The sequence below is a fragment of the Zingiber officinale genome, chromosome 8B (assembly GCF_018446385.1).
Source record: "Zingiber officinale cultivar Zhangliang chromosome 8B, Zo_v1.1, whole genome shotgun sequence".
In the NCBI taxonomy this organism is placed as follows: domain Eukaryota; kingdom Viridiplantae; phylum Streptophyta; class Magnoliopsida; order Zingiberales; family Zingiberaceae; genus Zingiber; species Zingiber officinale.
Window position 1 is genome coordinate 4,610,047 of NC_056001.1, and position 22,914 is coordinate 4,632,960.

At 45.0% G+C, this 22,914-nt stretch overlaps 2 protein-coding genes across 2 annotated transcripts; one reads left to right on the forward strand and one right to left on the reverse strand.

Annotated features, from left to right (window-relative positions):
* Positions 1 to 536: 536 nt before the first annotated feature.
* On the reverse strand, positions 537 to 17,150 carry LOC122016221 (probable protein phosphatase 2C 6). The gene is made up of 4 exons (XM_042573456.1): positions 16,678 to 17,150; positions 14,124 to 14,408; positions 13,069 to 13,174; positions 537 to 1,823 (listed from the first exon to the last, which is right to left on the reverse strand). The coding sequence occupies exons 1-4, from the start codon at positions 17,053 to 17,055 to the stop codon at positions 1,513 to 1,515; spliced, it is 1,080 nt and encodes a 359-aa protein (XP_042429390.1). The 5' UTR covers positions 17,056 to 17,150; the 3' UTR covers positions 537 to 1,512.
* A 1,073-nt stretch (positions 17,151 to 18,223) lies between these two features.
* LOC122014718 (chaperone protein ClpB1) lies at positions 18,224 to 22,196 on the forward strand. The gene is made up of 7 exons (XM_042571103.1): positions 18,224 to 19,523; positions 20,033 to 20,214; positions 20,306 to 20,587; positions 20,668 to 21,008; positions 21,100 to 21,379; positions 21,475 to 21,672; positions 21,756 to 22,196. The coding sequence occupies exons 1-7, from the start codon at positions 18,365 to 18,367 to the stop codon at positions 22,050 to 22,052; spliced, it is 2,739 nt and encodes a 912-aa protein (XP_042427037.1). The 5' UTR covers positions 18,224 to 18,364; the 3' UTR covers positions 22,053 to 22,196.
* Positions 22,197 to 22,914: the final 718 nt, after the last annotated feature.

Genomic DNA, 22,914 nt, shown 5'->3' on the forward strand with positions numbered 1-22,914 from the left:
GTTGAATTTAATAAACTTTGTGAATATAAAAAATATATAAAATAAAATAAATAAGTATGAATATTAGTGATAAAGTTTATAAATAATTTATGAATAAATTTAAATGGTATAAATTTTATAATTGAGATCGTGAAGCTAACCAAAATTAAATCTTATATAATGATGATTCAATAACAAATAACTTAGACTGAGAGATTAAATTCAAATCAGAGGCGCTTTTACATTAGTCTGATCTGACTGAGATCAAATTCAATCATTTGACGATTGCTTAGCAAGAAAATAGATATCAACAATCAGGCTTTGACTTGAACAAATTAGACGGCTATAAAAGAGTCTGAACAAATTATTTGTTAACATCTTTTTTCATACTTAAAACAATTTGTCTTATTTTATAAATCATGTATGTAAAAGATGTAAAATATAGCATTATTTTTTTTTATATCAAAGTAAAATATCCCAAAGTAACAAGAAAATTTGCTTTCACCTAACAAATTGACAAACAAGCTTAAGTATGAACATCTGGAAACAGGGCAGGCTTATCTGGTTAGCACATGCATTACTTGAAGAAATCTTATCTAAAGTAATATTCTTTGGAGAACAAATTCCAACAGATTTCATAAAAAGACATTTCAATGTTGGATTTGATATATATAGCTTCTAAAACACCTAGATTATATGCATTGGACCTTATAATGGAAGGCAAATCAGCAAAGCATCTGAACAATGAGCTATGCCAGGGTACAGAGGGACCTTTCCAGTCTTGAATAACTCCCACTAAATTTTCAGAGTTAAGTAGAAGCCGGATATGATGTTTTTTTCTGGTGTCACGATCTAATTCTTGCGATGAAGTTGGTTACCATGCACTGCAGTAATAATACTACCAAGTACTTGATTCTTCCACTGAATACTTAACCCAAGTTATGGGCAAGTTTATGTTCTTCACGGCTTGACAAGCCACAAACTTTGAATTATGACTGAACTTTTGTTCAGTCAGGAGTGCAGTTGTCAATTAAGAGTTTTGAGTCATTGTATGAAGATAGGCAGATCTTGAACAGCAATTGGCAAGAGTAGATTGGCAGCAATGAAGTGGGGATCAATGAAGAGAGAAGCAGACTTGCATTCTCCTAGATTTTATCAAAAACAAAATGTCAATAAAGAACCCTTGTCGTTGGTAAAACTTGAGTCCAGATTGCATGGGCTTTGTTTCTTGTTGCCTTCTTCTCAAACTGGAATACACAGCTTGATGCCACTAAAATACAGAAGGAGACAAGCCCGCTGAACCACTGAAGCTTATGTGGTGCTTTTGAGTAGAATATTAGTCGAGTGAATTATTTTGCAAGACTCATGTGAATACTCATGTAAATCATCCAACGATCTGTGGCCTTCAAAAAGTATTCTTACCTATTGGATACTTCTGAAACTTGAATCGTGGTATGTGCACCATGTATCACTCTCTCTGATGCAATGAACAATCCAGTTTGAGACACAAGTCTTCCGTCTGGCATATATCCTTTACTGTCTAGGCCTACGCCTGCTCCTAGATTTCAGATCCACTACGACTACAGAGATGTTGTCAGAACTGTTTTTCTGGTAAGCCAGCTCAGTAAGGTGATTAGCAACAGCTTGTGCAGGTGATGCCCCATCAACTAATCCATTTCGTCTGTGCCATCGTAAAAGTCGGCAAGCAACGTCTCCAACCTCTTCAATGGACATAACATCCCATAGTCCATCACTTGCTAGAATCAAGCAGTCATCACCTTCATTTCGAGGCATAAAACTGACCTCCGGCACAGGAATAACCCAAGGTCTCAAAAATCGATCACCTGAAAATTAGTGTCTTGAACAGATGTACAAGATAATAATGCACTGCCTGTGATTCAAATACATAGATGATATCTTATAAGGAAAATTAACCACATCATATCGATCTAATCAGGGTAATCTACATATCCAAGATAACTAGCATGCCTAACCAGAAAACTACGTTTAAACTCTCCAGTAGTTTAGCTAGTGGGTCAGGAATGTCCCAGCTGGGAAGCAGTAATCAAAGAGGTTGGTTTTCTTCGAACTGGAAGAATAAATTCATTCAGTCAAGACGAGACTAGTTTTCAATGACAGAAAAGGATGAAAAAGTAATGATGAGGGCAAGTTTAAGCCTTTTAGTGTATCAATAAGAAAAGATGTAATAAATGATTGCCAAAACTTTCTTAACTTAGTCATACTTGGTGTGTTCGTGATTGGTTCTTCCCATCTTATCTAGAAGTATTTAACCTGAGCCAATCAAATCTAGTTCTGAAAAATTACAATAATCCAAGACTCTGGCCTAACACTTGCCTAGATTGTAGCTTGATTGGGAGATACAGCAAATTAAAATAATAAAAGTTATGGGAGAAATAACCTTATAGGAATTTTTAAAAATTTTTAGATAATTTTTGGCATTTAATCGAAGATCGTACGCTATGTATTAATGAGTGGAATTGCTTAGGTGTTAAGTCTGATTTAGAGGGAGTTGATTGAGGAGTTAATAATAAGTTAAGTTAATCAAACCCTAGCTTTAAAGCTGTTGCTACAGTGACCTAAGCTAAAAACGCCGTTTTATCTCTCGCTCACTCTTCCACCCAACTACGCCGGCTAGCATCTGCCTCGACGCCACCCTCAGCACCCGATTGCCCGGCACTGTCCATCCCGGCGTCGGCCGAGCCTCCCATATCCTCTACCTCTCACTTGAAGTCCTACCAGTTGTTCTCCTCTCCCAAATCGCAGCTCCGCACAAGTCGATCTTCGGCCAAGGGGAAGATCCGAGCCCTAGTTTGGCTGGAGTTGGATGTGATCGGCTTTCCATACGGTTACTTCTTCCTCTCGTGCCCTGATATCGAGCTACCACCGTTGATCCCTTCTTTGTCGATCTCAACAGCCATTTGCTATGATTTTGGTTGGGAAGGAAACTGCCGACACTAAAATTGGGTAAGGCATTTCGGTTTTGGATTCTAGGTTTGTAGAGATTTGGTTTTCGATTTCGGTTTGGAATGTTGTGCTAACTGGGAGTGATTGTTCCAGCTTCGTAGTAGCTCCGGCCACGGATCTTCAGCAGGTACCTTCGGCTAGCATTGGCCGGCAGCCACTCTTCCCGGCCCTGGGTCAACAGGGGAGACCTCGTAGTAGGGTAAGGTGTTGGGAATTTAATTCTTGTTTTAGCTTAAATCTGAATTGATGCTGGTAAGATTAGGGGTAATTGATCCAGGTGGTTTTATTTTCGAAACGATTGAGGTTAAATGTTGGATTTAATCTAGAATTCGAGTTAGATCCGATTTATTTGGTTAACCAAGTGATCCGGTGGTAAGAGCCCGGGACCCCCTAACGAGGGGTCAACGTCACGTGGAGGTCAAATGGCCAAGTAGCCCGCCGGAGAAGGGTGAGCCCGCCGGAGAAGGGTGATCCGACCGGACTTGGAAGAAATGGATAAAACCGATCGGCCGACCAAGGGACATTCGGTAGTAAAAGGCGCCCCGACCGGGTCGGGATTCCGACGCTCTGTCGAAACAGTAGTTAAGAGCCGAGCAGAAGAACCAGGAGAAAATGACACTGCTAACAGTCTCTACTTAGCGCCTACTGGAAATTTCCCCAGCACACCAATGTCAACGGCTGGCCGGACGCGAGGTGAGTGTCGTCCGGCCAGCGCATAAAAGGAAGAGGGGCCGGCCGGACGGACTCCCTGTCCAGCCGGTCGGACGCCCCGGAGTATGAGTAGTAAAGAAGGGGGAACGTCTTCTGACAGCCGTCAAGTCACATGGGCTGCAAACACGTATTGTCCCATCGAAGGCGCAATGGGACTGTTGCAGTATGGCGTCAGGTAAGCTCTCTGACAGGTGCATACCGGGGTATGAGCTGCAGACACGTATGCACCTCGGTGGACGTGCATTAGTTCTTTCACCGCTCTATATAAAGAACCTCTCACCTCGCCGGAGGTACGCACGTTACGAGTTTTGGAGCCCTTTTCTCTCTATTGAGCTTTGCCTGACTTGAGCGTCGGAGGGTCGCCGCCGGGACCCCTTCCCGGCCCGACTTCTGTGCAGGATCGCCGGAGCTTCGGAGGCCTGCGCCATCGACTAGGAAAGCACCACGTGCCCAGCGTCCTTTGGTTCGGCGATTCGGACAGGATCAATTTGGCGCCGTCTGTGGGAACGCTCCTGCATCCGATCGGAAACAATGGACGAGGCTGGACGACAACATACGGTAACGCTTTCGAACGAGGAACTCGACGCTCTGATCGAGATAAGGGCCGCCAAACTCGTGGAGCAAAAACAGGAAGCCATAGCCGAGCGGCCGGAGCAGCAAGCAACATCAGCGTCTGGTGGTCGAGCGGAAGCGCCACCAGCCACCGTTGCATTTCATCGAGCCCTGTTCCGCACCCCTGAAGCCGTACCAGCTCACAGAGATAGGGGATCTTCTTCAGATGAAATGCCTAGACGAGATGACAGAAAGGGGAAAGCCCCCCGAGCGGACGCATCGCCCGAGCGGATCAATCGCCAATTTTCAGAGGCTATTCTACGAGACCCCCTGCCCAAGCATTACGTGCCTCCGACGATCGGCGAGTATAATGGGACAACCGACCCAGATGATCATTTGGGTTAGTTTGACAACACGGCAACCCTACATCAATACACAGATGGGGTGAAGTGTCGGGTTTTCCTCACCACCCTCTCCGGGTCAGCTCAACGGTGGTTTCGGAGGCTACCGGACGGATCCATCACGAGCTTCAAGGATTTCCGAACGGCCTTCCTCCACCATTTTGCGAGCAGCCGACGCTACCAGAAAACGAGCGTGAGCCTGTTCACCATCAAGCAGGAAGCCCGTGAATCGCTTCGAGGTTACATCCAGCGGTTCAACCAAGTGGCGATGGACATTCCAACGGCCACCTCGGAAACTATGATGAATGCCTTCACACAAGGCCTAGTGGATGGAGATTTTTTCCGATCGCTCATCCGAAAGCCACTCCGAGATTATGATCACATGCTACACCGGGCTAACGAGTACATTAACGTGGAAGAAGCGCAAGCGGCCAGGAAAAAAGAAACTCCAGCCGAGCGGCCCCCTCCGTCCGAGCGGAAACAACATGCCGCTCATCAGCCGCCCAGAGAACCGAGGGCCGAAGCAATCAGAGCCCCCCATGTCCGATCCCACGTGCAAGAGGTAGCTGCCGCTCGGCCAAAGCCAAAGAAGAAATGGACCCCGATGTTCTACTCCTTCCACCGGACGGATACGCACAATACAAGAGATTGTCGAAGTTTTCCCTTCGTGGCTCATCCCGTGCCCCGGAATGTCGGACGACGGTCTCCCTCAGTCGACAGGCGGCAGAGAACTCATGACGCCGAACGAACACGAACCGATAGGCCACAGCAACAGGCTCCCGATCGGCATCGTTCTCCAAGGCAGGAGAATCGCCGAGCGTCCAGAGAACGATCCCGACCGTCCGCTCGGGAAGAGGAAAATAGAAGCAATACTTCCCGAGGCGAGATCAACGTTATTGCTGGCGGGCCGACCGGAGGAGACTCCAATCGAGCTAGAAAGGCAAGCGTCCGGCAACTCCAAATTCATGCGGTCGACTGCAGCCAAGAGCGGGCGAACGGACCGGAAATGAATTTCGGGCCAGGGGACTTGGAAGGAGTTGAAGTACCCCACGACGATGCTCTGCTCATCAAAGCAGTAATAGCCAATTACACTATTCACCGCGTATTTGTTGACACAGGGAGCTCAGTCAACATCTTATTCAAGAAGACGTTCGATCAGCTGCAAATTGATCGAGCCGAGCTATTACCCATGACAACTCCGCTCTACGGGTTTACGGGTAACGAAGTTCAGCCGGTCGGACAGATCCGACTGGCTACCTCGCTGGGAGAAGAGCCGCTTAGGAGGACAAGGACAACAAACTTTGTGGTGGTCGACTCTCCCTCGTCCTACAACGTCATTTTGGGACGACCGGCGCTTAGCGAATTCCGAGCGGTCGTCTCAACCTTCCATCAGAAGATCAAGTTCCCCGTGGAGGACAAAGTAGGAGAAGTACGGGGAGATCAGCTAGCAGCTCGGCGATGCTACATCGAGATGGTCCGAGCAGAGGCCAATTCCGCTCGGAAGACGCCCCGAATCGAGGTAAGCGCCATCACTGAGAAGCCACCTTCTTTAATTTATAAAGAAAAAGAGGAGGTACAGATTCACCCAACCCGATCGGAGGCCACGACTTTTATTGCATCCGATCTGGAGGAGAAGCAGAAAGAGGAGCTGATCCAATGCCTCCGAAGAAATCATGATGTCTTCGTCTGGTCGACATATGAGCTGTCCGGAATTTCGCCGAGCATATCGCAGCACGAGTTACATGTCCGACCGGACGCTCGGCCGGTAAAGCAGAGAAAAAGAGATTTCAGCGCCGAACAGAATGCCATCATCCGGGCGGAGGTAGAGAAGCTTCTGGAAGCCGGCCATATACGCGAGGTGCAGTTCCCGAGCTGGCTGGCGAACGTAGTATTAGTCTCCAAGCCGGGCAACAAATGGAGAGTATGCATAGATTTCAGGGATCTCAACAAAGCTTGCCCGAAAGACTTTTATCCCCTGCCCCGGATAAATCAGCTGGTGGACTCTACGGCCGGCTGCGAATTAATCTGTATGCTTGACGCCTACCAGGCTATCACCAAGTGCCGCTCGCCCGTGAAGATCAAGAAAAAGTCAGCTTCGTGACGGCCGACGACACTTATTGCTATAATGTGATGCCGTTCGGACTGAAGAATGCGGGGGTCACATATCAGCGTTTGATGAATAAAGTATTCAGAGAGCAGATCGGGCGGAATCTAGAAGTTTATGTGGATGACATTCTCATTAAGTCCGTCCGAGCGGCCGATCTCTTCATCGACCTGGAAGAAACCTTCCGAACGCTACGCAAATATGGAGTCAAGCTTAATCCCCAGAAGTGCCTGTTCGGAGCAAAAGGAGGGCGTTTCTTGGGGTACATAGTGACCGAACGAGGCATCGAAGCAAATCCCAGCAAGGTGAAAGTTCTGCAAGATATGCCGCCTCCAAGAAATACAAGGGAAGTGCAGTGTTTGACCGGTCGGATAATCGCTCTGTCCAGATTCATCTCCAAAACCGCCGACCGGAGCCTTCCTTTTTTCAAAATCTTACGCAAGGCTACAAAGTTTCACTGGGATGAAGAATGCGATCGAGCGTTCGAAGACTTGAAGGCCTATCTGAACTCTCTCCCAGTATTAGCCAAGCCGACTGCTGGTGAGCCACTTTATATGTACTTATCTTCAACCGAGCATGCAATCGGCTCGGCTTTAGTGAGGACGAGCGGAGAAGAGCCCGTGTATTTCCTTAGTCATATTTTAAAAGATGCTGAATCTCGCTACACTGGGCTCGAGAAGCTGGCTTTTGCTCTGATCCTCGCCGCTCGGCGCCTCCGTCCATACTTCCTGGCGCATACTATCATCGTCAAGACCAATAGCCCGCTCGGACGTGTGTTTGAATCCGAAGCATCCGGCGGCTCATCAAATGGACGACGGAGTTAAGTGAATTTGACATCCAATACCCCCGCTCGGCGATCAAAGCGCAATCCTTAGCCGATTTTGTTACTGAGGTGCAGGCCGAGACGGAAGCTATGTGGAGAATATATGTGGATGGGTCGTCCCACTCGGAAGCGGGATTGGAATATTGTTGCTCTCCCTCAAGAAGAAAAGATGCACTTATCCGTCCTACTGGATTATAAGGCTACCAACAATGAAGGAGTATGAGACCCTCATAGTCGGCTTGCAGGCTGCCCGGCATGGAGCCGGTCGGGTAACGCTCCACTCGGATTCGCAGTTGGCCGCCAGCCTCCCAGGTACCTGATCAGCAGCCCCTCTGTGCCCTTCGAGAAGCTGAAACCGATTTTAGAGAAGTTATTGTCCGGAAGATACCCAGAGCAAATCAGCGGATGAGCTAGCCAAACTCGTGAGCTCAATAACGCCGGCCGCCATTCAGCAGCCAATTGAAAACTTTGGTGGCAGACGTCGACCGGATGGAAGGCCTCACATTTCCAAGCTGAGGACGCCCTCATAGAGTTCCTCCGCTCGGGCGCCACACCATCCAATGAGTACGAAGCCCACCGCTAAGGAGGAGAGCCGGTTGGTTCACACTCATCGCGATCGGCTTTATAAAAAGGCTTCTCACGCCCGTTGTTGAAATCGTGAGCTCGAAGACTCGGCTTACATCCTCCAAGAAGTACATCAAGGATCGTGCGGAGGACATCCGGGCGGACGAGCACTAGCTAAGAAGATCCTACTAGCTGGATACTTTTGGCCGACTTTACAAGCAGATGCCGCTCGGACAGTGTCGAAGTGTCTTTAATGCCAAAAGTACCATAACTTCAACCACCGACCGGCAGAAGAAATGAAGGCATCAACAGTTTCCTGTCCGTTCGATCAATGGGGAATGGATATTGTTGGTCCATTCCCGATGGCGACCGGGCAGCGGAAATTTTTGCTAGTGGCGGTTGATTATTTCTCCAAGTGGGTGGAGACCGAGCCGCTAGCCAAGATCACCGAACAGATGGTCAAAAAATTTATCTGGCAACACATCATCTGTCGGTTAGGCATCCCTCGCCGATTGGTCTCAGACAATGGGCGACAATTCACAGGGAAGATGCTAGAGGATTGGTGCAAAAGCTACGGCATCGAGCAACACTTCACGTCCGTGGCTTATCCCCAAAGCAACGGTCAAGCTGAAGTGGCCAATCGGGAAATTCTTCGTATTTTGCGCGCTCGGCTCGACCATTTGGGAGGAAGTTGGCCAGATGAAGTGCCGGGCGTCTTATGGGTCATCCGAACGGCTCCAAAGGAAGGGACGGGCGTCACGCCTTTCCACTTGGTGTATGGCGGCGAAGCAGTCATTCCTGTTGAAGTCGGAGTCGAATCCGCTAGGATCCAAAGCTATGATGAGGGTAACGCTGAGCGGAGGAACACAGAGCTGGATCTGGTCGAAGAGGAAAGAGCCAAGGCGTCCGTCCGGCTGATGGCGTACCGGCAACGGATGAAGCAAAATTACAATCGTCGTGTAATCCCCAGATCATTCCAGGTCGGCGATCTTGTCTGGAAGAAAGTAAAGCCGGTCGGCGACGTCGGCAAATTGGAGGCACCGTGGGAGGGCCCGTTCAAAGTTATTGAAAAGCTCCGCTCGGGCGCATATTATTTGGAGGATGAAGCCGGGCGGCAGCTGGATCGACCGTGGAGTGCAAATCATCTCCAGCCTTATCGAGCTGGATGAAAGGTGCATGAATGTAATTCATTTTTGTGTATATACTAGTCGCTTGCGTCCTTGTAATGCAGGAAGCAAAAAGATGAAAACGCATTGAGCATTATCCGCCGAACGGCTTACTGCGTGAGGACCCCGTGCCGTTCGGCCGGGGCGTATAAATATATAAGGCAAATGCTCGAAGGTGAAGACCCCGCGCCGTTCGGCAGGGGGAATTGTACCCGTACTAAAGGCTCAATATCGAAGGCCCCGGGCCGTTAGGCCGGAGGTATATTGTACGAGCCGCACGCTCGATAGCGAAGACCCCTCGCCCCTCGGCAGGGCGTATATAATCAGTTAAAAGTTAGCCGTAAAGGCCGCATTGCAAGAATCTAGTGCAAACCCCTTTGAAATAAGGCGTAAAGCTAGAGAGGGTTAATTAGAATTAAAAATGTGAGCAAGTGAACGAATGACGTTCGAGCGCCGAGCGGCTACCTAGTTGCATGGCGAAAGATGTTATTGAAGGCAAGCGGCTTGAGTCCACGTTATAGCGTAAAGCCGAGCGGAGGAGTTATAAAGAATACTTAAAATGTGACGAAAGAAAAATTTCTTGTCAAAACGGAAGTTGGAGGAACAGAAAAGACTATCTATTATGCACTGGGTGAACAAAAAAAGTTACTACAAAAATAAGTTGAGCCGAACGGCTGGAATACAAAAAAGTTCAAAAAAACACTTATCACGCGTCAAAGTCAAAAAGAGTGTTTGGGATGGCGCCCATCACGGTCGCGAGGTCCTCGGGGGGGATGGCCAGCTCGGCGGGCAGGTGGCCCTTGGTCTTCAGGTAATCTACCGCCGCCTTGACCGCTTCTTCGAAAGTGAGGGATATCTTGTCAGTAAACTTCTCTCCGAAATCTTCCGAGCGGAGATACGCCTTCCTCACTTTATCCGAACGGGCCGACTCCCCCTCTTGATATTCTTTGAGCGCGGCGTGGGCAGCGTCGCTGGCGGCTTGGAGATCCTTCAAGTCTCCATCAAATCTTTGGAGATCGGCCGAGCGGCTCTCCTTCTCGGTAGCCAGCAGAGCATCCAGATCCTTGATGCGTTGCTCCAGCCCTCGGATCTCCACCTTCATTCGGTCCATATCATCGATGGCCTGGAGCTTCCGGGTGGTCGCCGTCTTGATCTCCTTATCCCGTTGCTTGATCATCGCCTCAAGCCGAACGACCTTGCTCGCCAGATCGGAAGCCCTTTTCCGTTCGGCATCCAGTAGTTTTTTGGCCTTCTCCAGAGCGGCCGTCGACGGCCCGGTACCCCCTGCAGCTTTTTGTTTTTTCAACTCGTCCTCCAGTTCGGCCAATCGATCGCTAATGGCGATCTGCTCCACCCAGTTCTGCTAGCAAATGTGGACAGGTTAAAAACATAATTCAAATACGCAAACAAAGAAACAGAGCATACCCCGGTGGCCTGTTGTAGGTTGCTGTCGCCGAGCTGCCCGGGAGTCATCTTGGCTATTCGACGCCGAGCGTCCACCCAAGCTTGGGCAAGAGGGCCCGTCAAGGTGATCTGCTGCTCGGGGACCATTGGCCGATCAGCAGCAGCCATGTACGCCTCCGAAGGAAGGCGCAGAACGGTTTTAATTAAATTCTGGCCGCTCGGCTCGCTCTGAGAAGCGTCGGCCTTACCGGACGGCCCACCGGTGGACGAGGAGGGAAGCTCGCCCAAGCGCCTGATACGGCGCAGGGTTCTTGTAGGACTGGACGGCGGCACCTCGGAGCTTGCCCTCGGAGAGCCATGTGGGGTCGGGGTACTCTCTAGGGAAACCGTCCCGGACAACACCGGATCACCAAGGTTAACAAATGAATTGGGGTTTTTTTTATTTAAAAAGAAATTCAGTTAGCCATTTGATATGTGGGAGTAGCTTGATTGAACATGTTGTTACAAGACTTTGAGTTACGACAAGCTATTTGACGTGAGGATATTTCTAGGCACGCACTATACTCGAGGCGGGTACTTCTTACCTTGATTTTTTAGTTTTGACCTTAGTGCATGAACTATATTTGGATATATTTACCTTGACTCCACTCGTATTTTTTCTGAACTTGATACTTATCCACTCGATCTTTGAGATAATCGATTTGATGTCTCAAAGATCGAGTTTTTCTGAGCTTGATACAGTCTCTCGTTATCATCTATAATACTTAGCATATACTAGATACCATGTTTACTTGCTTTGATGATTGTTTATTCACATACCTTATTGAGCACGTTGGCTTACTGTAACATACCTGATTTCTGTTTATATATATATATGATCGTTACATCTTACGCATCATATCATCGCATGCATGTCAACGATAAATTCTCCCTTGTGGTCGAGAGTTGTTGACCAGAGCCGCACACTTGGCCACTCATGGGTAGTGGTAGTTGGAGTACGTGTCGCTTGTCCTATCGTGCCCCCACTCGGTCACTCATGGATAGTGGTAGCTGGAGTTGCGAGCAGCAAGGACCCCATTGCTACGTAGCTAGTTAGCTACTTAGCACCTGTCCACTCGGCCACTCGAAAGTAGTGGTAACTGGAGTGTGTACAATTGTCATTGTCCCGGCCTCTCGACCATATAGGGGTCGTGGTGCAGAAGGGTGGGCAGGAGTGACCATCCATGCATATGTTTTTATTACTATATTTGCTTATGTTGTTGATTGCTTATTTATGTAGTTATATTATTATATTTATGTGATATGCTTTCATATGTTGAGTTATATACGTGTTACTTGCGTTAGGTACTGGTTTACTGTTTAGTAGTATGTATATACCTCACATGTTACCCTTGTAGTTATAAGCAGTACTATTATAGTTCCTTACTACCCCTTATTATTATTAGTTTAGTATATGGATTTAGGTATGGACATTCATTATGTTACCTATGTAGTTCTTGATACTTTTACCTATGAGATTGTATACCTTTGGTTATATATATATATATATTATGCTCATGCACTATTTGTCTATTACCCGCTGAGTCCCAACACTCACCACCCCTTGATCTGATTTTTCTTTCGCCAGGAAACAAGTAGATGATACTAGGACACTTGGAGGATCCTAACTACCGGTCTCACGTCACATTCGAGGACAATTTTCTGGTCTTATTTATTACTTTGTTTGTCTTTGAATTTGTGAACTTGGTATTGTAATAACTCGATGTGGATTTGGAGTTTAGTCTTGTGGTTGCGTGTATTTTAGTTTGTTATTGTTATGTCAAGCCGAGCCAGCTCTCAGTTAGTTGTTTTAAGGTTTTGTGATCGTTATTTTGTGACTTCTGCTTGATTTTGTTTCAGCCGTGTGGGCTGTTTATCAACTGTGTGGTTGTGTTTACTTCTAACTGTGTGGTGTTTACATCCAATCGTGTGGGCTGTTGTTAGCTTGTGAGTAGCCTTATGACATTGTATACTGGTTTCATTTGTCACTGCTACAGGAGAGGTGTTGTCCGATTTTCGTTGGACAACCTTACCCTCGGGGCGTGACAATAACTATGGAGTGCAGTAAAAGTGTCCATAATCTTAAATTTCACAATGTTACATCAAAACTCACTTTTAGAAAATGTTCAATAATCATAGTTTCCAAGTACATATAACCATTAAAGTATGATGGTTGTAGGTATCAATATATTTTATTTTGAACAATTATAATTAATTGAACATGTAGTGAAATATTCTGCATGAATGCCCTAATAAAAACCACAAGGTTCTAGTTGAAAGCAAACTGTGATTGATTTAACATCATGAAAAGAAGTAAAAGATCAGGTAAGAAACAAAAACCTATTGATCGAGAGACAGAAAGAAAACCAGAAACCCTAGGCCCTTGCCAATTTATAACTCTTCCTCCTAGGCTCTCAATGCGCATGAGCTCATCTTCTCTATCAGGCTGCAAAAGAACCAATATAAGATGGAAGCAACATGCGCATGTTCATGCTTAATAAAAATATTATCTTTGTGAACATAAGTATATGTGCATTTTCTTTAACCCTTCCATATAACATGTAACGAGAAAATATCCAGACTCAGATGATGTAATTTAAACTAAAAGATGATGTAACTTAGATGAATAATAAAGGTCAATTAACCAGATCGAATGAACTGTCTTTCCTAAGAACTATTTTTGAATGGAAGCTTAGGTTCAAGTTCAGTTGCTACTTATAGTATCGGACCCTATTCTACTAAAGGAATAATATGATGAAGGGTCTAACACATCCATTCACTATATCACCGCCTAAGTAGCAAATAAGGCTCAATCACAAGCGTCTTCATGTTGAAATAGAGCTATCATTATTGGATTGCAAAGAACCATACATGACAAGCAATATTGGTAAAATCATATGATCCTGAGAAACAAGGTGGAATTTATGTGGTTCAGCTTCACATAAATTGAGCTTAATTTAAAACACAAGTCATCCATAACAGATATACTGAATACAAAGGCAGTTTATACAAAATCAAACTCAAGTCTTCAAACCATTGTCACAGGGCTACTTGATTATGGAAATAAGTTGAAGAGGGTATCACAAATAAATAGTAGTTTCAGTTGTAGCAATTCACTTTAGAGTTCTAGAATGACAAAGTGGAAAAAAATAACTAAATTAAAAAATCATATATATCTGAAGCTATTTATCGGAATCATGAGTAGTTGTAGTAATATCTGCAGCCTACAGTTTAGAAGTGTATTCAGTTAATAACATGACGATTAGTTTAGATTCTAGGACTATCTACTAACTATGTTAAGGATTAGCTAACTAAAGTAAAATTTATTACTAAATGATGTCACTCATTAACAAATACAGAAATTATGAATACTATTAGAAGGAAAATGTTGAGACCTTGTGATCAATAGTTAGCTGAATCCTTTGACTTCCACGACAAAGGATTGCCCTGGAATCACCACAATTAGAAGCTATGATTTGGCAACCAGACAAGACTACCACAACAGCAGTAGATCCCACCATATCTGGTGCCACAGCTTCATCAATCACCTCATTATCAACCCTCCCAAAGCCATTATGGAATGCTGCCTCCCACCTTCTTTTCCAACATTCAGGACTCTGAATTTTATCCCATTCCTCGGCCACCACCTCATGAACTCTTTTTGCACAAAAATTAGCCACCTAAATATTTTAAAAAAAGAGGTAATGAAATTATATTTTTCTGGCACTGCATAAATTTCAGAAATACCAGAATCAGATAGGCTATACTCTGATGGAATATAATAGATAATGAGATAAATATTAAAGGGATCTATTGATTTCACAACCTGTAAGGAAATTATTCCATTTGATTCAATCAGTTTCTCATATTAAGAAACATGATAGAATTCATCCAACATTCTTTTACAACAGCAATTTTATAGCCTAGTATACCTAAATAGATTTGCTAGGTGGCCAAGAAATTTGGAAAAGAAAATATTTGAGTGAACTAAATGAATCTCTGTTTGGAGTCTGGATACAATTGAAAGGAGTTTTTGTTTGAAAGTCCGTTTTCACATAAATTTGTTCAGCTAAATTAAATAGACAGTAAAGTGGAAATTTTGGAATAAAAGGGGTGCATAGAACAACCCAAAATCCAAAAGGTATGAGTAAATTGTCCTAAATGTTTTTCATGAAGTAAATCTAGTGAGAGAGATGCGACGAACATGTGAACACCCAGAATACTCAATGTGACTTATGGTTTAGTTTAGACAACTACCAATATAATCATTATAATCATTGCACGTCTTGAGAAAGTCAAACTCATCACAGCCTACAGAACAATTATATAATGACACATGTAAGGCCAAATTTATGTCAGCTATCTCATTGTAAAACGTAGAACTCAGGAATGACACATCAACATCCTTACATATTATTGCATATGGATGGCTGGAAAGTGCCACATCTTCAGGGAAGAAAGGCATTCACCATACCCTATTAAGCATCCTCAAGACATTACAAAAATCTTGTACTCTTAAATTATCTTAGTCTACCTCTAGAAGAGCTACTTCATATTACTCCATAAGACCTACTTAATTACAAAGGATGCTTGGACCTAATTATCAGATCATATGATCAGTGTCGAATGTCAGAGCTCCAATTCTGACAATTGTCAGTAGTCATGTCTGTAATTGAAATTAATTATTACTCCATAATAAATACTAATCATCCTTTAGTTTGCCTACCCCAACACACACATAATTGATACTGGCAAGAATTACTATATATTCACCCCCTAACTCACAAATTATACACCCTCCATAAGTCTCATGTCTAATAAAAGTCGTCCTCTCGGATGGGTCTAGTGGCTAGCACATGAGGTGTTGTCACCAATGAAGTCTAGAGTTCGAATCTCGACAAAGCCGAGGTAAATGTCTCCCTTATGTGCTAGTCAATATTCCAAAGGCTAGTAACCGCTCATGAGTTACCTCCTCCGTGTTGGCCCTGGGACGGATTGACGGGGGCGCTGGGGGCGAGCGTATTCGCCTTTTGCCACCAATGTCTAATAAAAGTCAAATCTTTTGGATGCAAAATAAATCATAATTAGAGATACATTAAATGGGTCTAATCTCACTTGCCTATAACTCCAACCAAAACAGGGATGCCAATTAACCAAAAAGGCATAAACCAATAGGCATTACGTTTTGAAACTTGAATTAAGATGTGCATACCGACAGTTGACATGTAGCTTGACATGTAACACTGATGTCAAATAAGTCAGTCACTCAAACCTAACCCTTAGAAGCTTCGACTATAAAAAATATGTATTTGATGAGCAAGAGATTCACACCAACTCCCATACACTTTCTCGAAATCCACTGACTTAGATCGTTGGTGACTTGGTGTAAAAGCCCGCTGGGTACATTCTTGGACATTTCCACATCTTTCCCTTTCCAATCAGAGGCCGATAGACAAATTATGCAGTTTGGTAGCTTTCAATCTGAATAGATTGTATTGGTATTAAACGGAGAATTCTAACATGAATGCTAAAAAAACCTCCTAAAAGGCACCAGAAATGGGCTTCTTCGAGCGCATTTACCCTCTCTCAGTAGCAACTTTAGTAGGGCAAATATTCTCAACAGAGGTGGAAACTCACAGCACATTTCCTGAACAGATCATCATTTGTCAGGACTTCTGATAAGTGTATTTTGAAATAAAAAGTTATTTTCTATGGAAGTGTTGTCGTATAACTACATTTTTTCCCCCACCCAGATTGCTGGAGATGTTGGAGTGTGCATATATGTGCAATAGACAAGACACAGCCTATTTCAGGAGGGCGAGAGAACTTTGGAACAAGATCAAATAGGTGCCCGAAAAAAATAAAGAAACTACATCTGATCCTTGTTTCACCACCATCAAGTAGGCATCCTCTACTACACAAAAGGACATACGACAGACGTCAACATACCTGGGAGCCGCCATGCCCATCATACACGCCGAAAAACCGCACTGTCGAGATCTCTCCTGACGCCGGCAGCGCGGAGCACCCACCTACCTGCTCGCATGTGACGTCCAAGAAACCTGGAGCCACCGCTACAGCGTCCTCCATCTCCTTGCGCCGCCCCACTGTCGATGAAGACCCCCATGTAACCGCTGCCGCCCCTCCCCTCCTCCACAAGCATCTCTTCCTCGATTCCGGCACCACCGACGCAGGGTTTGTCTTAGCCACCTCCTCAACCGATCCGGACGCGCTCTCGGATCCAGGAGCAGAGGTATCTGCGGCGGGGCAGTCCTCCGTCCCAGTGCGGCCGAGGTCGACGGGATCCGGCGGCGGATCAGATTCCATCGCCGATCGGGAGTAGTAGGCCGAGAGAGGGAAAAAAAAGGAAGGGGATAAAAGGGAAGGCGGAACCAATGGACAAGCCACGCGTCTGTCTTGACGATGACCTCCGGCTCTGTGTTATAACAAATTGACTCACCACCATACAGGCTTACAGGAGCAGCGGTCGTGGCACGCAAGACACGTATTCGAGGATCGAGCAGGACAAGGCGCGGATCGCTTTCGGTGCGAGTAAATGGCAGGTGATGTCAGGCGACTATAAAGGACGCGTCACGTCAATCGTAAACACAAACTCCATCAGCAATGCACACCCAACATCTCCCGTCCCGACGACCAGGGAAAGTATTTTGTGGGTCCTGATTTTCAACGAGTTAAAAAGCGGGTAGCGTGAGCCCCAGAGCCGTTATGACGTGTAGGTGGTAAAGTGATGGAGTAGTCTTGCTAAGGAAGGGACAGGTGGCGAACAATCGAGAGTCTTATGCGATTAATTGATGCGGTTGGGTAGAGAAGAAGTTCCACATGCGGATTTATACGTGGTAGCATGTGAGCATGCGACACGTCGGACGGAATGGGCCGAATGGCGCTGTCTCTGTCTGGGTAGGGATGTCCAAATGGTGCAATCCAATCGAAACATTCATGTGTCAAGCCAGGTTACATTCAGTGTAGTTATTATCGGAAGCCATGTCCCTCACGCGGGTGTGAACCCAAACTGCATAGTATGGCCTCAACCTATCGGGTCAAATTAGGTTCGCGCGACTCGATCTGAAATAAGAGAAGATTTATTTCTATATTATAATTATGAAATACTTTATTTAAAATTATAGAGGATAAAATAAAAATAAAATAAAATAATTTGTGAGGAATACAAGTACCATTCTCGTTTTTATTGGGCCTTCCAATGTTTTAGCCCGACAATTAAACTGACGGAGGCCCAATCAAAACTCGCGTCTCGTACACTTCCCGAACTTTCTTGCTCAACTAACACACCTCACCGCACCGATTTAACCAATCTCACGAACTCTCTCCATTTCTCTGGAGTATCCATAGTCGCCGTAGGATGCATATCTGACGGTTTAGGATCGCACTCAGCTTAATTTGTGCCCCCACACATCCCTTCCAGCGACGCCTCGTATTTCGTCTTCGAGTCCAGTAGCTTCTCTACCCTTCCAGAATCATCGCTGCTTCCCAGTCTATATGAAAGCGGCGTCCTCGCTCCTCCCTCATCCAACGAAAACGAGAACAAAAATCCACCGTCATCGCACACAGAAATCAGCCAGCGATCAACATATCGATTGATTGATCGGAGAATTCCGCCATGAATCCCGACAAGTTCACCCACAAGACCAACGAGGCCCTCGCTGCCGCCCTCGGTCTAGCTCTCGAATCAGGCCACGCTCAGATCACCCCTCTCCACCTCGCCTCCGCTCTCGCCGCCGACGCTGGCGGGTTGCTCAATCAGGCCCTTGCCAATGCTTCCGGAGGCGCCAGCGACTCTGCTGCGCAGTCCTTTGAGCGCGTTGTCTCGGCCGCTCTCAAGAAGATCCCTTCCCAGTCCCCACCACCAGACAATATCCCCCCTTCGACGTCTCTCATGAAGGTCATCCGCCGTGCTCAGTCCTCCATGAAGTCCCGCGGGGACTCTCACCTTGCCGTCGACCAGCTCATTCTCGGCCTTCTCGAGGACTCTCAGATAGTCGATTGTCTCAAGGAAGCAGGAATCAGCTCTTCTAGGGTTCGCGCTGAAGTCGAGAAGCTCCGCGGCAAAGAGGGTAAGAAAGTCGAGAGCGCTTCTGCGGACTCCAATTTCCAGGCTCTCAAGACCTATGGCCGAGATCTCGTCGAGGTTGCGGGGAAGCTCGATCCTGTGATCGGACGCGACGAGGAGATTCGTCGTGTCATCCGCATTCTTTCGAGGAGGACAAAGAACAATCCCGTCCTTATTGGCGAGCCCGGTGTCGGTAAGACGGCCGTCGTTGAAGGCCTTGCACAGCGAATCTTGAGGGGCGATGTACCGAGCAATCTGCTGGACGTTCATCTAGTGGCGCTCGACATGGGCGCACTTGTTGCGGGTGCCAAGTACCGCGGGGAGTTCGAGGAGCGCCTGAAGGCTGTTCTCAAGGAAGTGGAAGAGGCCAATGGAAAAGTAATTCTGTTCATCGATGAAATCCACCTCGTGCTCGGCGCCGGGCGCACTGAGGGCTCCATGGACGCTGCGAATCTCTTCAAACCAATGCTCGCCAGAGGCCAATTGCGTTGTATCGGAGCAACCACGTTAGAGGAGTACAGGAAATATGTCGAGAAAGATGCCGCGTTTGAGCGTCGATTCCAGCAAGTGTATGTTGCTGAGCCTAGCGTTCCAGACACCATCAGCATTCTGCGTGGTCTTAAAGAGAAGTACGAAGGACATCATGGTGTTCGAATCCAGGACAGGGCTCTTGTGATTGCAGCTCAGCTCTCCAGCCGATACATAACTGGTATGTTTCTAAACTCTTTCTCTAAGTCATTCAACTGTTCATCGAACACCTTTTTATGGATTAAAACAATGGACAATTTAGCTAATTTCTAACCTGATTGTGCGTTTGGGTTAGTAGGAATACTATAGTTTGGGGTTATGAATTGTTCTATTGCAGTCAGAATGAAAATCGTGTTATCTATATAGTCCTCTAATGTTTCAAACCGATAGAGTTACTTCGACAAATTAACTGGTACTAGTGTTAAGCTTATGAGAACTACTTAAATCAACAAAATAGCAGCTTGGGCAAATTTGAATTGTCTTAGGCAGTAGAGAACCCAATTGCTAATATTTTTAAAGCTTGTAGACCTGGAGCATCGCACAATTTTGGCAACATTGTAACTTGGTTAGGATCTTCGTTGGAGTCTTTTGTGTTCAGTTTATATACCAAATTGTGAAATGTTCTTGGTATAAAGAAATTAACATCTTGCCGTGGTAGCCATCTGAGTGTTGTCTTAATGCTTTTGACAGGCCGACACCTTCCTGATAAGGCAATCGACTTGGTTGATGAAGCTTGTGCAAATGTGAGGGTACAACTTGATAGTCAGCCAGAGGAGATTGATAATTTGGAGAGGAAAAGGATTCAGTTGGAAGTTGAACTGCATGCTCTCGAGAAAGAGAAGGACAAAGCTAGCAAAGCAAGGCTAGTAGAGGTGAATACCAATCTCACCGTGGACCTTAAGATTTACTTCTTATTCACCATTGTGGCATATTATCTTACATATGTTCTTCAACTCAATACAGGTTAAGAAAGAGTTGGATGATTTGAGGGATAAGTTGCAACCATTAATTATGAAGTACAAGAAGGAGAAAGATAGAATAGATGAGCTTCGAAGGTTGAAGCAACGTCGGGAAGAACTACTATACACTATGCAGGAAGCTGAACGCAGGATGGATTTGGCTCGTGCTGCAGATATAAAGTATTATGACTTGCAAAACGTTGACAATGCTATAGCAAGGCTTGAGGGAGACACCACTGAGAATTTGATGCTGACCGAGACTGTTGGGCCTGAGCAAATTGCAGAGGTATGACTTCAAAGTTCAATTGCTTAACACTGTGGTTATCCATGAACCCTTTTGCTGAGAGTTTTCGATTCCTTGGATAGGTGGTCAGTCGATGGACAGGAATACCAGTGACCAGGCTTGGGCAAAACGAGAAGGAAAGGCTAATTGGCCTTGCTGAGAGATTACACAAGAGAGTGGTTGGCCAAAATCAGGCGGTTGATGCAGTCGCAGAGGCAGTGCTTCGGTCTAGAGCTGGTCTAGGTCGCCCACAACAACCAACTGGTTCATTCCTTTTCCTTGGTCCAACTGGCGTGGGTAAAACAGAACTAGCAAAGGCTCTAGCGGAGCAACTATTCGATGATGAGAACCTGCTTATTCGCATCGATATGTCAGAATACATGGAGCAACACTCTGTGTCACGCTTGATTGGTGCTCCACCAGGGTATGTGTCGCTTCTACTTTGTTATTGGCTTATATTTGCTTCGTTAGTATGTTGATGATGTTAAATTGGTTTCTTATTAATTTGATTTTAGGTATGTTGGCCATGAGGAGGGTGGGCAACTGACTGAAGCGGTGAGACGCAGACCATATAGTGTTATCCTCTTTGACGAAGTGGAGAAGGCTCACATTGCCGTCTTCAATACGCTTCTCCAAGTTCTTGATGATGGTAGATTAACAGATGGACAAGGGAGGACCGTGGACTTCACAAACACTGTTATTATCATGACTTCTAACCTTGGCGCCGAGCATCTTCTTGCTGGACTAGTCGGTGAATCTTCAATGCAGAAGGCTCGTGAGCGAGTTCTGCTAGAGGTACCGTAAACATTTTCATTTTTATTTTCAGTCTTCATCGCAATGTTAAATAATTCCATGAATCTAACTATCATTATGTCATCTTGATTGTGCAGGTGAAGAGGCATTTTAGGCCTGAGCTACTGAATAGACTCGATGAAATAGTTATCTTTGATCCGCTATCGCACGAGCAATTGAGGAAGGTGGCTAGACTCCAAATGAAAGATGTTGCTCTTCGGCTAGCCGAGAGGGGAGTTGCGTTGGCAGTGACAGATGTGGCTTTGGACATAGTGTTGTCGGAGTCTTATGATCCGGTAAGTACATATTTGCCAATTGTGTCTATTTCAATGATCAACCAAGAAGACTGTGAGCTAATAGAATCTCCTGACTACCCCAGGTATATGGTGCAAGACCGATTAGAAGATGGCTAGAGAAGAAAGTCGTGACTCAACTGTCCAAAATGCTGATAAAGGGGGAGATTGATGAAAACACAACTGTCTACATTGATGCCGATAAAAAGAAAAATGAATTGGTCTACAAAGTAGAGAAGAACGGGGGGCTCGTTAATGCCACAACCGGGCAGAAGTCTGATATCCTTATAGAAATTCCTAATGGCGCACCCAAAAGTGAGGCTGCTCAAGCTGTGAAGAAGATGAGGGTACTGCAAGACGTGGAGGACATGGACGAAGAGTAAGCTGTTCACTGGAACAGTCCGTTGAAAATAAATGTTCGGTGTACTGTCTCTCGTCCTCTCTCATTGATGTGAAATGCGTTACATCGTTTGCCAGTGAGATGTCGTAATTGTGGTGAAACTATAAATAAATTTTTGTTTTTTAAATATTTTTAAATTCAAATGAAGAGTCAAGTCCTTACTGAAAAAAGACTCGAGCCTTGTTGATGGATACATGAATGCGACTGTGATTACGCCATCGCAACAACTTTACGTCGCCTTATTTGTCCAATTTGCTAAGCAGCGTAACTCGTCCAGTTGGGCCACTTCCAACAACTCATCCAGTTGAGTCAAGTTTCCCTAGCATGATCTATTTAGGGCGATTTATAGGTGAATATGAGTTTTATCCTTCTTCCTTTTCAACAGCAATTTTCAGAATTATAGAGTATAAAATTTGTAATCATTTTTTTTATAGTGTTAATTTTTAAAAATCAGTAATATCATTTTTAAATATATTATTTATTTTTTAAAATCAATAATTTCATATTGTATTGTTGATTTTTGAAAATGAGTAATAATATTTTTTACTCTTATTAATTTTAATCACTTATCCCATATTGTTATTTGTAAGAACAGCAATAAAAAAAAGTGTTACTGAAACTGATTTTCATAAATTAATAATATTATGGAGTATAATCTCTGAATCATATTTTTAAAAAACAGCAGGAACATAGTACAAATGCTGTTTAGATTTTTTTTAGGATGAATAGTAAAAATGAAAAGAGAGACCTAAACTTTTGTTTATGAATAATAAAAAGGAAGAGAAAGATTATATTATTTAAACATTTCCAAAATCATATATATAAAAAATATATATTCATTGATA